Genomic DNA, 12,232 nt, shown 5'->3' with positions numbered 1-12,232 from the left:
TTCCTAAAGATACCACTTCTTTTGCCACTGTGATCCATTACAATTTGTGCACGGTTACGGCCCAACTTAAAAGATGTCAAGGAGCAACAAACTTATAGATATCAATATGATGCAGGAATGTAATGTAACCGCAATCGCCGGTACAGCCTGAAAATCAGCGCTGCTTTTGTGCAGCATTTTGCTGAGGCTGTCTCCGTTTGCCTAATTGTAAGATAAATTTTATAATGTGTTTGGCTGTGTTTTTTTTTGGCAATAAATTTCTTTTCTTTCTTTCTTTTTCTTTCTAATATGGAGGTAGAGGTCAAAAACTCACTTGAAAATATCACATGAAAATAAGAAACCGAAGTTAAAAATTTAAAAATTAAAAAGAAAAACCCAACGCAACGAAGGAAAAGGAATAAATAATAATTTTACAAACTTCCCGACGATCTTTAAAATTAAGTACCATTATAAAAAAAATATAATTGTATATGATATGATAATGATGGTATGGCAGCCCCGATGACTTTGTTTTTTTAAAGTGAAACTTTTATTACATCGTCTCAAACTTTTTGGTCTGTGTAGCGCATGTCGCGTGACGGTCGGCTGCCGAGTAGGTATAAAGCAGTGTTCGGAACCGTACGATAATTATTATCGTACAAATACGATAATTTTGTGCCTAAGTTTCACTTTTACCGTGGTTTCATAAAACCACACAACATTTTTATTTTTATAAATATTTAAAATGGTATTTATTTTTAAAGATCTTCGGGAAGTTTGTAAAATTATTTATTCCTTTTTCTATGCACTTTTCTTCGTTGCGTTAGTTTTTTTTTAATTTAATTTTTATTGCACGGTCTAAACGGTTTAGTTACTACAGGCGTGAGACAGGAAAGATCTGAGCGCTGCGACAAACGTCAAAACGCAAAGGAATAGAATCCGCTATCGATACTAATTATTGTCATAAGCGTATGATGTTTTGCTAAGGATTTGTTCACCTTACCAACGACGACGACGACCACGAACAAAATTTTCATCCAGTCGTAATTTAACAAAATTATGCTAAACACAATTAAAAATAAATTATTAAAATTTCCTGTCGTTCTGGTGATTGGAATTTTTATTTTTGAGATCAACGAATGAAAAAATAGATTTTTCGTAGAAACGGTGGCTCCTAGAAAACAATGTATTTGAAGTTTTTTATAGATAATTTTACCGTTTCTACGAAAAATCTATTTTTTCATTCATTGATCTCAAAAAAAAATTCCAAGCACCAGAACGACAGGAAATTTTAATATTTTATTCTAATTGTGTTTTGCACAATTTTGTTAAATTGCGACTGGATGAAAATTTTGTTCGTGGTCGTCGTCGTCGTTGGTAGGGTGAACAAATCCTTAGCAAAACATCATACGCTTATGTCAATTAGTATCGATAGCGGATTCTATTCCTTTGCGTTTTGAAGTTTGTCTCGGCGCTCAGTTGCTGCATGATATATTGTCAAAAACATCCATACAAGGAAGGAAGAAAAATAAATTTGCTCCCTTCCCTCCTGGTGCCTAAAAATAATATGACATAATTTAAAATAAATTTTACGTAGAAAATTAACTAGGCATTTATTTTTTATTTTTTAGCTCAGTTTAGTAATAAATTTTACTAACAGTTCTTTTAATTATTTATGGTAGTACGTGTTTATTCAATAAAAGTTAAGTAGTCACCTACTATGCAGTCACTATTCCACGCGGACGAAGTCGCGGGCACAGCTAGTCCTCAATAAAACTTCTGTCATCGCGTGCGCTGCGGAATCTATTGAAGATAGAACAAAAAAATGTTCTACGGTATTATAGAATGGATCAATATCTACAAGAAAGTCCGCGATACCATATGTCCATCTTCAGTAGTTATGTTACTACAACAACTTTTTTACGTTTTCAAAGTAAATAGAAGTGCCGACAGTAATCAAACCATGTTATCCATACACATATATTAATCCTTATCCCATTAAATGATGTTTTATTATAGACTGTTTCAATACCAGCAAAATACTTTTTAAATGAAAAGAATTGGATATTCCATTCAAAAGATATAACGAATTTTTAAAAGTGTCAATCTACAGAAAATAGTAGGTATACTGTTCGAGCAGGCCGTAGTGCGGGGGTCACGGACGCGGAGGAATTCTACCAATATGCGTCTTGACGGAACACAGTTGGGTTTTGGTCGGTAGGAATCCGACATAACCCACGGCCCTTCCCCCGGAGGCCGTGGGTATCTATGAAAGATTTCCCCACTAAAACAAAAAAAAAGGCCGTAGTGCGGGACGGGGTAAAGGTGATTTTCATGTGATTAAAAATTAAACCTATAGTCCGACCTATAGTAGACTTTTCACTGTAACGGTATCGCTATCTATGCGGGTGAAACCGCAGGGCATTGCTAGTATCTAATATTCTAATATATGTATATTATAAAGACGAAAGTTTGTAAGGATGTATGGATGTATGGATGTATGGATGTATGGATGTTTGTTACTCTTTCACGTAAAAACTACTGAACCGATTACAATGAAATTTAGCACACATATAGAGGGTAACTTGGATTAACACATAGGATAGTTTTTATCCCGGAAATGAAGAAGCGGGCGAAGCCGCGGGCGGAAATCTAGTAAAATATATATTATTTTATAAGTAGATACCTACAATGCTTTGCTAAAAATATTTTTTAGACTTTCCTTGCTAATATTAATTTCAGACGCTAAGAACAGTCACAATATAATTACACGGTAAAATGAATTCGTTATAATAAAAATACAAATATTCATTTGTTATCATCTTCGATGTTTGAAATATGTTGCCGATTTGTTCGAGCCGTTCACGAGTTACGCTTAGCAACACATTTAGAAATACTTTTTTCCTAATTAAGATAGATAGTGTGTTAATTTAACCTAAATAACAGAATGTCGGAGCGCTGAATAATTAAAAAAGACGTGTGCCACTCGGGGACTGCCGCGGTAAAGCTTTTGCATAGCATCGCATCGCTGTGCCGGTTGGAGTTGGGGGTTAGGTTTTTTCGTTACGGAATTTTTACATTCGGTCGCCGCGCTCAAAGTCTGTGATAAAAGCTATGCTTAAAAAAATCCCCGTTCTGAAAACTTATATCTGACCAAGGACATTGAATACGCCCAAAATAACTTATAATATAGAAGCAACGTCGCAGTGTTTCATATGAAATCTTCAGGGAAATCTCTCCTTGTCTCATACATCGTATGATTTACGCGCCCTTGTTTTATGTTTGTACAAAGACAAATCATAAACACGTTGCTTATTGCTTTCGTTTCTATAAATATAATATGATGATATAATATTTTTACCAAACAAATTGTGTTGTTTCTCATTTATAATCGTAAGTAGGTAATTGCATAATTGTGTGGAAACCGTCCATAGAGGCGTCAAATTACTACGCTATAGGTACCTACTATAGCTTGTTGAACAAGGAATCGCAAAAAGTATGAATAACCAGGTTTTATCAAAATACCTACATAATACTAGCGGTCCGCCCCGGCTTCGCCCGTGGTACATATGAAAAATAGATGTTGGCCGATTCTCAGACTTACCCGATATGCACAGAAAATTTCATGAGAATCGGTCCACCAGTTTCGGAGGAGTATGCAGACTAACATTGTGACACGAGAATTTTATATATAAGAAGATTATGTGTTTTGGATTCAAAATGTTATCAACATTCCTGTCACTCAAACCGTCCATTCAATGCAAAATTAACAAAACGTAGATTAAAACTTTATTTCTTACGTCCTCGTAAATAGGAATGTATCTTTAATACAATTTTTTTTTGTATTTGATTTAACCTAAATTTTTACGGTAGTTATAAAATTATATTAGCCATGTTTCATTAAAAAAAAACATCATAATTTTAGAAGTTTTATTGCTTTAATTCAATCTAATTTGAACATAATAATTGTCTGTTTGCTACACCACATTATCAAAGTCAATAATTTTTGCAGCGTATCAGAGATGTTTGCCTCGTATAGACTATTTTTACGCTACAATGCGAAAGAGATGCACATCCCTGGTGCGCCGTGTGCGGGACAGCCCCAATGTAATCATGCGCTGTATAGCGAGTCGGCTCGACTGCTGGTATGTAAACCACTGCTGCAAACTGTCTGCTTCATTGATAGTACTGTAGCAGTGCATTCCTAGTAGTCATAATAAATTGTATTATTTTTACTAACATAATTTTTAAGTTATTAATTGTTATTAACCTATGTTATTAACAAATGAGTCCTGGTTGCTTGGAGAAATAAATTAATTATAATTATTATTGAATAAATAATTCAAATGTAACAAAGGAAAATCGTAAATTATTTGAAATTTGAATATCAGATTATCAGCGCAATTGCTCATGGCAACTGTAGCTTTGCTTTGTAAAGTTTTATTGCATTCAAGTTGGAGTCAAAATTGTCAGTATCTAAAATTAGAGTTAATATTAGTACCGATACGAACCACCACTACCACACCAACCACTGTATATTATATACGTTTAATCCTTAAACTACGCAACGGATTTTAGTGCGGCTTCCTTTTTTAAAGATAGACTGATTCAAGAGGAAGGTATTCGTATATAATTTATTTGTCTTCAGACAAAGCGGCTGAATGTTAGTTATTCAATATAGTATAACTAACTGACAAAAAATAATTATGAGCTTCGAACCATTGCATCCTCAGATTAGCGCGTTCAGATAAACTTTAGTTTTATAAAATAAGAATATGTAACATATAAAAAGGCAATAATAAGCTCCGGTAATGAATTCGTATTATTTGATTTTAGAGAATGCGCTGTGAATTAATTTATTGTCCAGTTTCGTAGAAGAGTGTCGAGTTATTGAAATTTTCAGAACTAGCTTCTGTGCTGTTTTCAAGTAAATAACGAAAAAGCAGTTCTGTGCGGAGGGCACATTAAAGTATTTGAATTTCAAAGGAAAATTTGCGCTTACTTTAGTCGCTGACAAAATATAGCCTGTGCTAAATTAAGTTTCGCGGAATGACAACACCAGACAGATAATAATTAATAAAAATTCCCGGTGAATAGATAGTATAATGTATTCTGCGAATTATATATTATATTAATGAATAACATAGATAATTTTATATGGTCTTTGGACATGGCTATGATAACATTTCAGTATATAATAATGAATTTAGCATAAAAAGACAACAGAGAAGCTTGGTTTTGCAATGAGAGTGTTAATAGTGATAGCGGCACTTTTAGTAGTGGCTTTAGCTAAAGAGCCTATAACTCTTGATTACCACAATGAAATCGGTATACCATTAGCTACAAGAATCAAACAGGCAGAAGAGGCACATGATTTCGATGGCGCTAGGATTGTTGGAGGGACACCAGCAGCACTTGGAGCCTATCCTTATCTCGTAAGTGTATTCTGTTCGAAATCTACCATTTTGACGTGACCTTGTTAGTGAGAAATAAAAAGGGATTGAAGTAGCTTATATTAGTGAACTAATTTTTTAATCAGGCAAGTTTTTGAGTGATATTCTAACAAACAAATCACCTTTCGAGATAATAATAGAAAAGTCAATGATTTACTATTTTTCAGGCTGGTCTTCTCATTTACTTAACTAGCGGACGTACTTCTGCCTGTGGTTCATCCCTGGTTACCAACAGCAAACTAGTTACAGCGGCTCATTGTTGGACAACTCCGGCTTCGGAAGCAACTTATTTCACAGTGGTCCTTGGATCGATTCGTCTTTACACTGGTGGTGTGCGTTTAAATACGAATAGAGTGGAAATTCATGAAAATTACGATACGTGGAGCTTGAATAATGATATAGCTATCATCACAATTGAGCCAGTTACATTATCAAGTAAGCAACCTTCTTATAAACTTCCTATTCGATCTAAAACGGAATACACAAACACATGTAAAACGCAATTGTTAAATAATATTTCATTTCATCCATAAAATATTATCACCAACGATCTCCCCTGGCTTCGTACGGTTGCAACTATGCCTGCTATTGAGGCACATTGATGAATGGTGTTCTTTGGTAGACAGATGAATTCGTTACTAATAAATAACATCCTTAATTTTTAGACAATATTCGCCTAATTGCATTGGCATCTGGAAGTAACAGTTATGCTGGTATGTGGGCAAATGCTGCTGGATTTGGAAGGACCAGTGACTGTAAGTTAAATTTGAAAAAATGTATCAATAAACACAATTTGAAATGATTTAAAAGCTTATATTCTTAAATTTTAAATGTTATGATTACGTGCATCATGCTTTTTTTCTCTCATGTTTGAAATTAACCGACTTCAAAAAAAAGGAGGTTATCAATTCAGCCGGTATGTTTTTTTAAAGATTATGTTTACGATTCCAGCTCAAACTAACATTCCTAAGGACTCTGTTTTAAACCACGTGTCTCTTCGTGTGATGACGAATGCTGAGTGTAGAAATATTTACGGGCCAATAGTAATAATTGATTCTGTCCTTTGTACGACTGCGCCAAAAGGACAAAATATATGCCGTGGTGACTCTGGTGGTCCGCTTTCTATTGGATCTCCATCGTCTGCTGTTCTGGTAACTTTTTTGTTTTTAATAATAGTAATAAAGTCTGTGAAGCTTCTTGACCTTTTTTTTCATAAAATAATTTACTATATGCAACTTTACAGAAATACGTCGAATCAAAGATGGCGCATAACGGAAAAATGTCACGCGTAACGAAAAATGTTACACTATTTTTTTTTCCAACCCCGATAAAGAAGTTTCACTTCAAAAAGATAGGTTAATAATTAATAAAAGCAATGTAATTTTGGATGGTTCACATATTATAATATCACATCACTATATAGGTGATAAAACAAAGTTGCTTTCGCTGTCCCTATGTCCCTATTTATGCTTAAATCTTTAAAATTTCGCAAAGGATTTTGATGCTGTTGTTTTTTAAGACATAGAGTGAGTCAAGAGGAAGTCTGTCGGAAAGCTAGTTTTTAATAAAGCGAATCAAGCTATCTATTGGAATTGGAGCGAAAACTCATTATTTATTGTTATTGATTACAACAAAATTATTATAAGCACAAATTAATTTTTCTCCCAGATTGGTCTCACGTCCTTTGGATCAGCGAATGGCTGCGAAAGCGGAGCACCGAGTGGCTTCACAAGAATCACTGCTTTTAACTCATGGATCCGTTCTCGCATTTAATTAATTATAAAGTATTTAATTATAGTTTTGTAAGTTGACGCTAAAACTTTTGCGAGATATAACAATGATTGATTATAGTTATGATGATTCTGTTTCATAATATAATTTTATAATGCATTTAAATATCTGTAAAGAAACATCTGTGTGCTATTTTTAATAATTCTCCATGATTAAAATCTTTGACAATTAGAATGAGAATGAACTTTATATTTTACGACGAAAAACTTATTGATAGGTACGAAATTATGTTCAATATAAAATTAACTTATAGTCTAAGATCCAAATTGAAAAAAATGCTTGCGGCGAAATTTTGACTGGCAAGTGGCAACCCAGTCGATATAATTATTATATTCTCCTAATTACATATAAATATACATAAAATTTTGGTTTTAGCAAAAAAACTATGAACGCACTAATCCTGCGGTGGGATCTTATACTATTAGCTAATGGTTAGCTAAATAATATTTTATTTATTTGTCAAAAATCATCAAGAATAAAGTCAACTGTCAATAATGTATTCAAGAGAAAATTACCAAACTGAGTCATATTATGATTAAATTTTTTAAAAGTTATCTATTTTTTTATTTGTTTACAATTATTGGTGATTTCATATCTTTGGTTATCTTTGGTGATGAACAGATTTGGTTTTATTATTTATTTATTATCTGTTTAAATTACTTTGGAAAATGTCCAGTTTGTGTTTTTAATATTTCCGCATATTGTGTAATCACTGGAAAACGTGAATTTAGGATATTGCAATTATTAATATCTACGCATTAGACTTTTTTTTCCATTTTTTACTACTGTATTTATTTGAACGCATAATAATATCGGAACTGAAAACATCAATAATTACAGTACTCCAAAATTTATAATGCGCATGAAAATTTTCGCTACTATAATAATGTATTTCCGAAAACATTCGAATCAATGAATTGTAAGAGCCCTGAACAATGCACTTGCATTTTACACCTTGTTCAAAAGATATAGAAATAACCCGGAAATTCATAGTAGTAGAAGAAACTATTAAAAATTTTTACTACCTAACGTTAAAAAGTTGAGCAGAAATATTACCTTGAACGGGGAGGTATTACACCCTACAGAATCGACTGTATTTCTTGGGTTAACATTGGACGAGAAACTACAGTGGGGAGCCCATGTCAACACCGCTGCAGGTAAGCTCAGTTCAGCAGCATATGCAGTCCGAAAGGTAAGGCATCTCACCGATGAAGATACAGCTAGATTGGTTTATTTCAGCTACTTTCATAGTATTATGTCCTATGGAATTCTACTATGGGGCAGGGCAGCAGATATAGAAACTATATTTATCTTACAGAAAAGAGCCATTCGCTCTATACAGGGTATCCCAAAAAGTAGTGATGAACAGAAGCTGGGAGATAGAGGACCAAGAGAGCTATCCGAATCACCCCCATGTATGTTATGCGATTTTTCGTATTTTCGGAGTTATTACATTTTTTTCAATTTTTCATCTATCGCCGAGTACGATGAGATTTTTATTTATGGTGACGTGAATTATTGCGCTAGATGCTTGATTTTTTTTGTGTGCTAAGCTGAAAGATAGGCCAATTCAGTATGGTAACATTTACTATCGTTAGATCTTCGAATGGAATAAAAAAAAGAATTAAATGCCAAGAAAGATAAAATTACCCAGTATGTTCATAACTTCAAGGGCCCATAAAAAAATAAAATCACATAAAAAAGGTTTTCCATTTGGCTTTTAAAAACTTGCTCTATCGATCACGTAGCTACCCTAAAAATTTCGTTTTATTATTCTGAAGGCTTCAATTGAAAAATTGAAATCTAAATGTGGTAAGTGCAAAATTTTTATTAACATGATGGTCATTAAAACCAATAAATAGGTGTTTAATTACCAGATTTTTTTTAAATAGACCCGCTGTTGCTCAATGCAAGTGCGACATCACCGTAAAAAGTTGTCTTTTAAATGTCTGAATGCTTTTTTATCATTTTTAATGGTTTCTTCTGCTACTATGAATTTCCGGGTTATTTCGTCCAAATTGTGGCATTCTCTCAAGTAGCCGAGGTCTTTTTAGTATCCCCATTGAAACAAATCAATGGGGTTTAGGTCGAGGGACCGTGGAGGCCAGGCTTTAAAGCAGGCGTCACCGGCGCATGCGCAGGCTGCAACGACCAATCCATCTTTCAGGGTATTTTTGCCCTTTAGCCTGGCCTCCACGGTCTCCGCACATAAACCCTATTGAATTTTTTCCGTGGGGATACTACAATGACGAGAGACTGCCACAATTTGGACAAAATAACCCGGAAATTCATAGTAGCAGAAGAAACCATTAAAAATGATAAAAGAGCATTCAGACATTAAAAAGACAACTTTTTACGGTGATGTCGCACTTGCATTGAGCAACAGCGGGGCTATTTTAAAAAAATTCTGGTAATTAAACACCTATTTATTGGTTTTAATGATCATCATGTTAATAAAAATTTTGCACTTACCACATTTAGATTTCAATTTTTCGATTGAAGCCTTCAGAATAATAAAATGAAATTTTTAGGGTAGCTACCTGATCGCTAGAGCAAGTTTTTAAAAGCCAAATGGAAAACCTTTTTTATGTGATTTTATTTTTTTATGGGCCCTTGAAGTTATGAACATACTGGGTAATTTTATCTTTCTTGGCATTTAATTCTTTTTTTTATTCCATTCGAAGATCTAACGATAGTAAATGTTACCATACTGAATTGGCCTATCTTTCAGCTTAGCACACAAAAAAAATCAAGCATCTAGCGCAATAATTCACGTCACCATAAATAAAAATCTCATCGTACTCGGCGATAGATGAAAAATTGAAAAAAATGTAATAACTCCGAAAATACGAAAAATCGCATAACATATATGGGGGTGATTCGGATAGCCCTCTAAGTCCTCTACCTCCCAGCTTCAGTATATCACTACTTTTTGGGACACCCTGTATATATACATTTACGTGCTCGGGACTCACTAAGAGATCTCTTTAAGAATACTGGTATCCTTACTGTACCATCACAGTATATATTTAATAATATTTTGCATGTACACAAAAATGCCGACGTACACACAAGAGTAGGAGATAGACACTGTTATGGCACAAGGAACAGAAATAGAATTGAAATGCCATTTTTCCGATTAGCTAAAGTTAAAAATTCATTTATGGGTCAAGGTATACGCTTTTACAATAGAATTCCTCATAATATTAAAGAATTTGGTAGTGCTAAATTTAAAACTTATGTAAAAAATATATTAGTTCAGAGAGCCTATTATAGCATTAAGGAATATATGGAAGATGAAAATCCATGGAGGGTTGTCGCGTAAGAACCACAGGACAGTTCTTTGGCATATTATGATATATTATGTAGTTAGATTTAAGTTACAGATTATGTAATATTGACAATATGATTTTAAAAGAGCAACTATGGAGTTTCTTGCCGGTTCTTCTCCATAGATACTGCTTTCCGAATCGGTGGTAAATGTTAAAAATACTTATGTAATGACGATTCGAAAGTGCTACTAAAAGTAGTCTAATTGAATAAATAAATGTTTGAGTTTGAGTTTGAGTTTGAAAAATGATAAAAGAGCATTCAGACATTTAAAAGACAACTTTTTACGGTGATGTCGTACTTGCACTGAGCAACAGCGGGGTCATTTTAAAAATTTCTGGTAATTAAACACCTTGTTTAATTGGTTTTAATTTGTTTTAATTAATCATCATGTTAATTCGATTTTTGCACTTACCAAATTTAGATTTAAAATTTTCGATTTAAGCCTTCTGAATAATCTACCTGATAGGTAGATAGAGCAAGTTTTTAAAAGCCAAACGGAAAACTTTTTTATGTGATTTTATATTTTACGGGCTCTTGAAGTGGTCAACATACTGGGTAATTTTATCTGTCTTGGCATTTAATTATTTTTTTTATTCCATTCAAAGATCTAACGATAGTAAATGTTAACATACTGAATTGGCCTATCTTTCAGCTTAGAAAAAAACGTCAATAACAAAACTCCGAAAATACGAAAAATCGCATAACATACATGGGGGTGATGTGGATAGCCCTCTAGGTCCTCTACCTCCCAGCTTCAGTATATCACTACTATTTGGGACACCCTGTATAAAGATTTAATAGTAGGTAATATTGTACTTAATAGTATCACGTGTTATTATTCGTTCTAAGTAAGTTAGTACTCAAGTACCTACTCAATGTACATAAATGTGAACATTATCCAGATATTTTAGATTGCAATGTGTTTCCTTCTGGTAATGTGTGTTATGTTAGTTTATTCCTTGGTTTTAACTTACTACTATTATATTTATATTATCATAAACCTATATGAACAGATTAACTACTACTATCTACTGATGAAGTAGGTGAACAAAATATATTAACGTTTCCTCTAAAAAAATATTAAGCTCTAGTCAGTTTGTACCCGATTTTATGCATTTAAGGTAATAGGTATACATATAAAATATGATTGTTTTATATTTACACTTCAAAGGATACTAAACTAGTACAGAAACTGCATAAATACCTACAGAATAATAATATTTTCAGCCGATGATTGCAATATCACTTTGATAAGATAATAATTAGTTTTGATAATATACGTTAAGATTAATAAGATCTTAACAAATAAAAATAATATTAATTAACAATTTAAAATGAATACCTACTTTAAATCATGTGATTTGACGTTTAAATTTCTTTAAAAATTGTAAGTTTTTTTTTTTTTACCATTTATTGATAGAAAAATAAACATACATTAAGCATACAAAAGAAACACCACATAAATCGACACGATTTGATCGTGGTGCACATGCATTCTAGACGCCAAACAAATACTAGACAGATTAATATAAATTTTGCTGCATTACATTTGAAAATAACATTAACATTATGAAATTACATTGAAAAATACATTAAGATGGCAAGTAAATTATACAACAGAAAAATATGACGTACAATAGGGTACTTGTGGAAAAAATTATTTGCGATCACCTACC

General features: G+C 33.0%; 1 protein-coding gene across 1 annotated transcript; it reads left to right on the top strand.

Moving 5' to 3' along the window:
• Positions 1–5,150: 5,150 nt before the first annotated feature.
• On the top strand, positions 5,151–7,205 carry LOC149900444 (epithelial serine protease-like). Its single transcript, XM_090112488.1, has 5 exons — positions 5,151–5,414; positions 5,600–5,867; positions 6,098–6,187; positions 6,384–6,583; positions 7,101–7,205. The coding sequence occupies exons 1-5, from the start codon at positions 5,223–5,225 to the stop codon at positions 7,203–7,205; spliced, it is 855 nt and encodes a 284-aa protein (XP_089968614.1). The 5' UTR covers positions 5,151–5,222.
• Positions 7,206–12,232: the final 5,027 nt, after the last annotated feature.

Source organism: Colias eurytheme, chromosome 18 (genome assembly GCF_061535395.1).
Source record: "Colias eurytheme isolate Ceu_HAF_F1 chromosome 18, ilColEury1 Martin Lab GWU primary, whole genome shotgun sequence".
NCBI classification, from domain to species: domain Eukaryota; kingdom Metazoa; phylum Arthropoda; class Insecta; order Lepidoptera; family Pieridae; genus Colias; species Colias eurytheme.
Note: the sequence above shows the minus strand (reverse complement) of the source record. Positions and strands in the feature narration are given on the sequence as shown.

Bases quoted from the DNA above. Each gene is read 5' to 3' on its own strand.
- LOC149900444 (XM_090112488.1), top strand. From the start codon at position 5,223: ATGAGAGTGTTAATAGTGATAGCGGCACTTTTAGTAGTGGCTTTAGCT. The intron at 5,868-6,097 runs GTAAGCAACCTT...CTTAATTTTTAG, and splicing joins TGAGCCAGTTACATTATCAA to ACAATATTCGCCTAATTGCA. The intron at 6,188-6,383 runs GTAAGTTAAATT...TTACGATTCCAG, and splicing joins ATTTGGAAGGACCAGTGACT to CTCAAACTAACATTCCTAAG.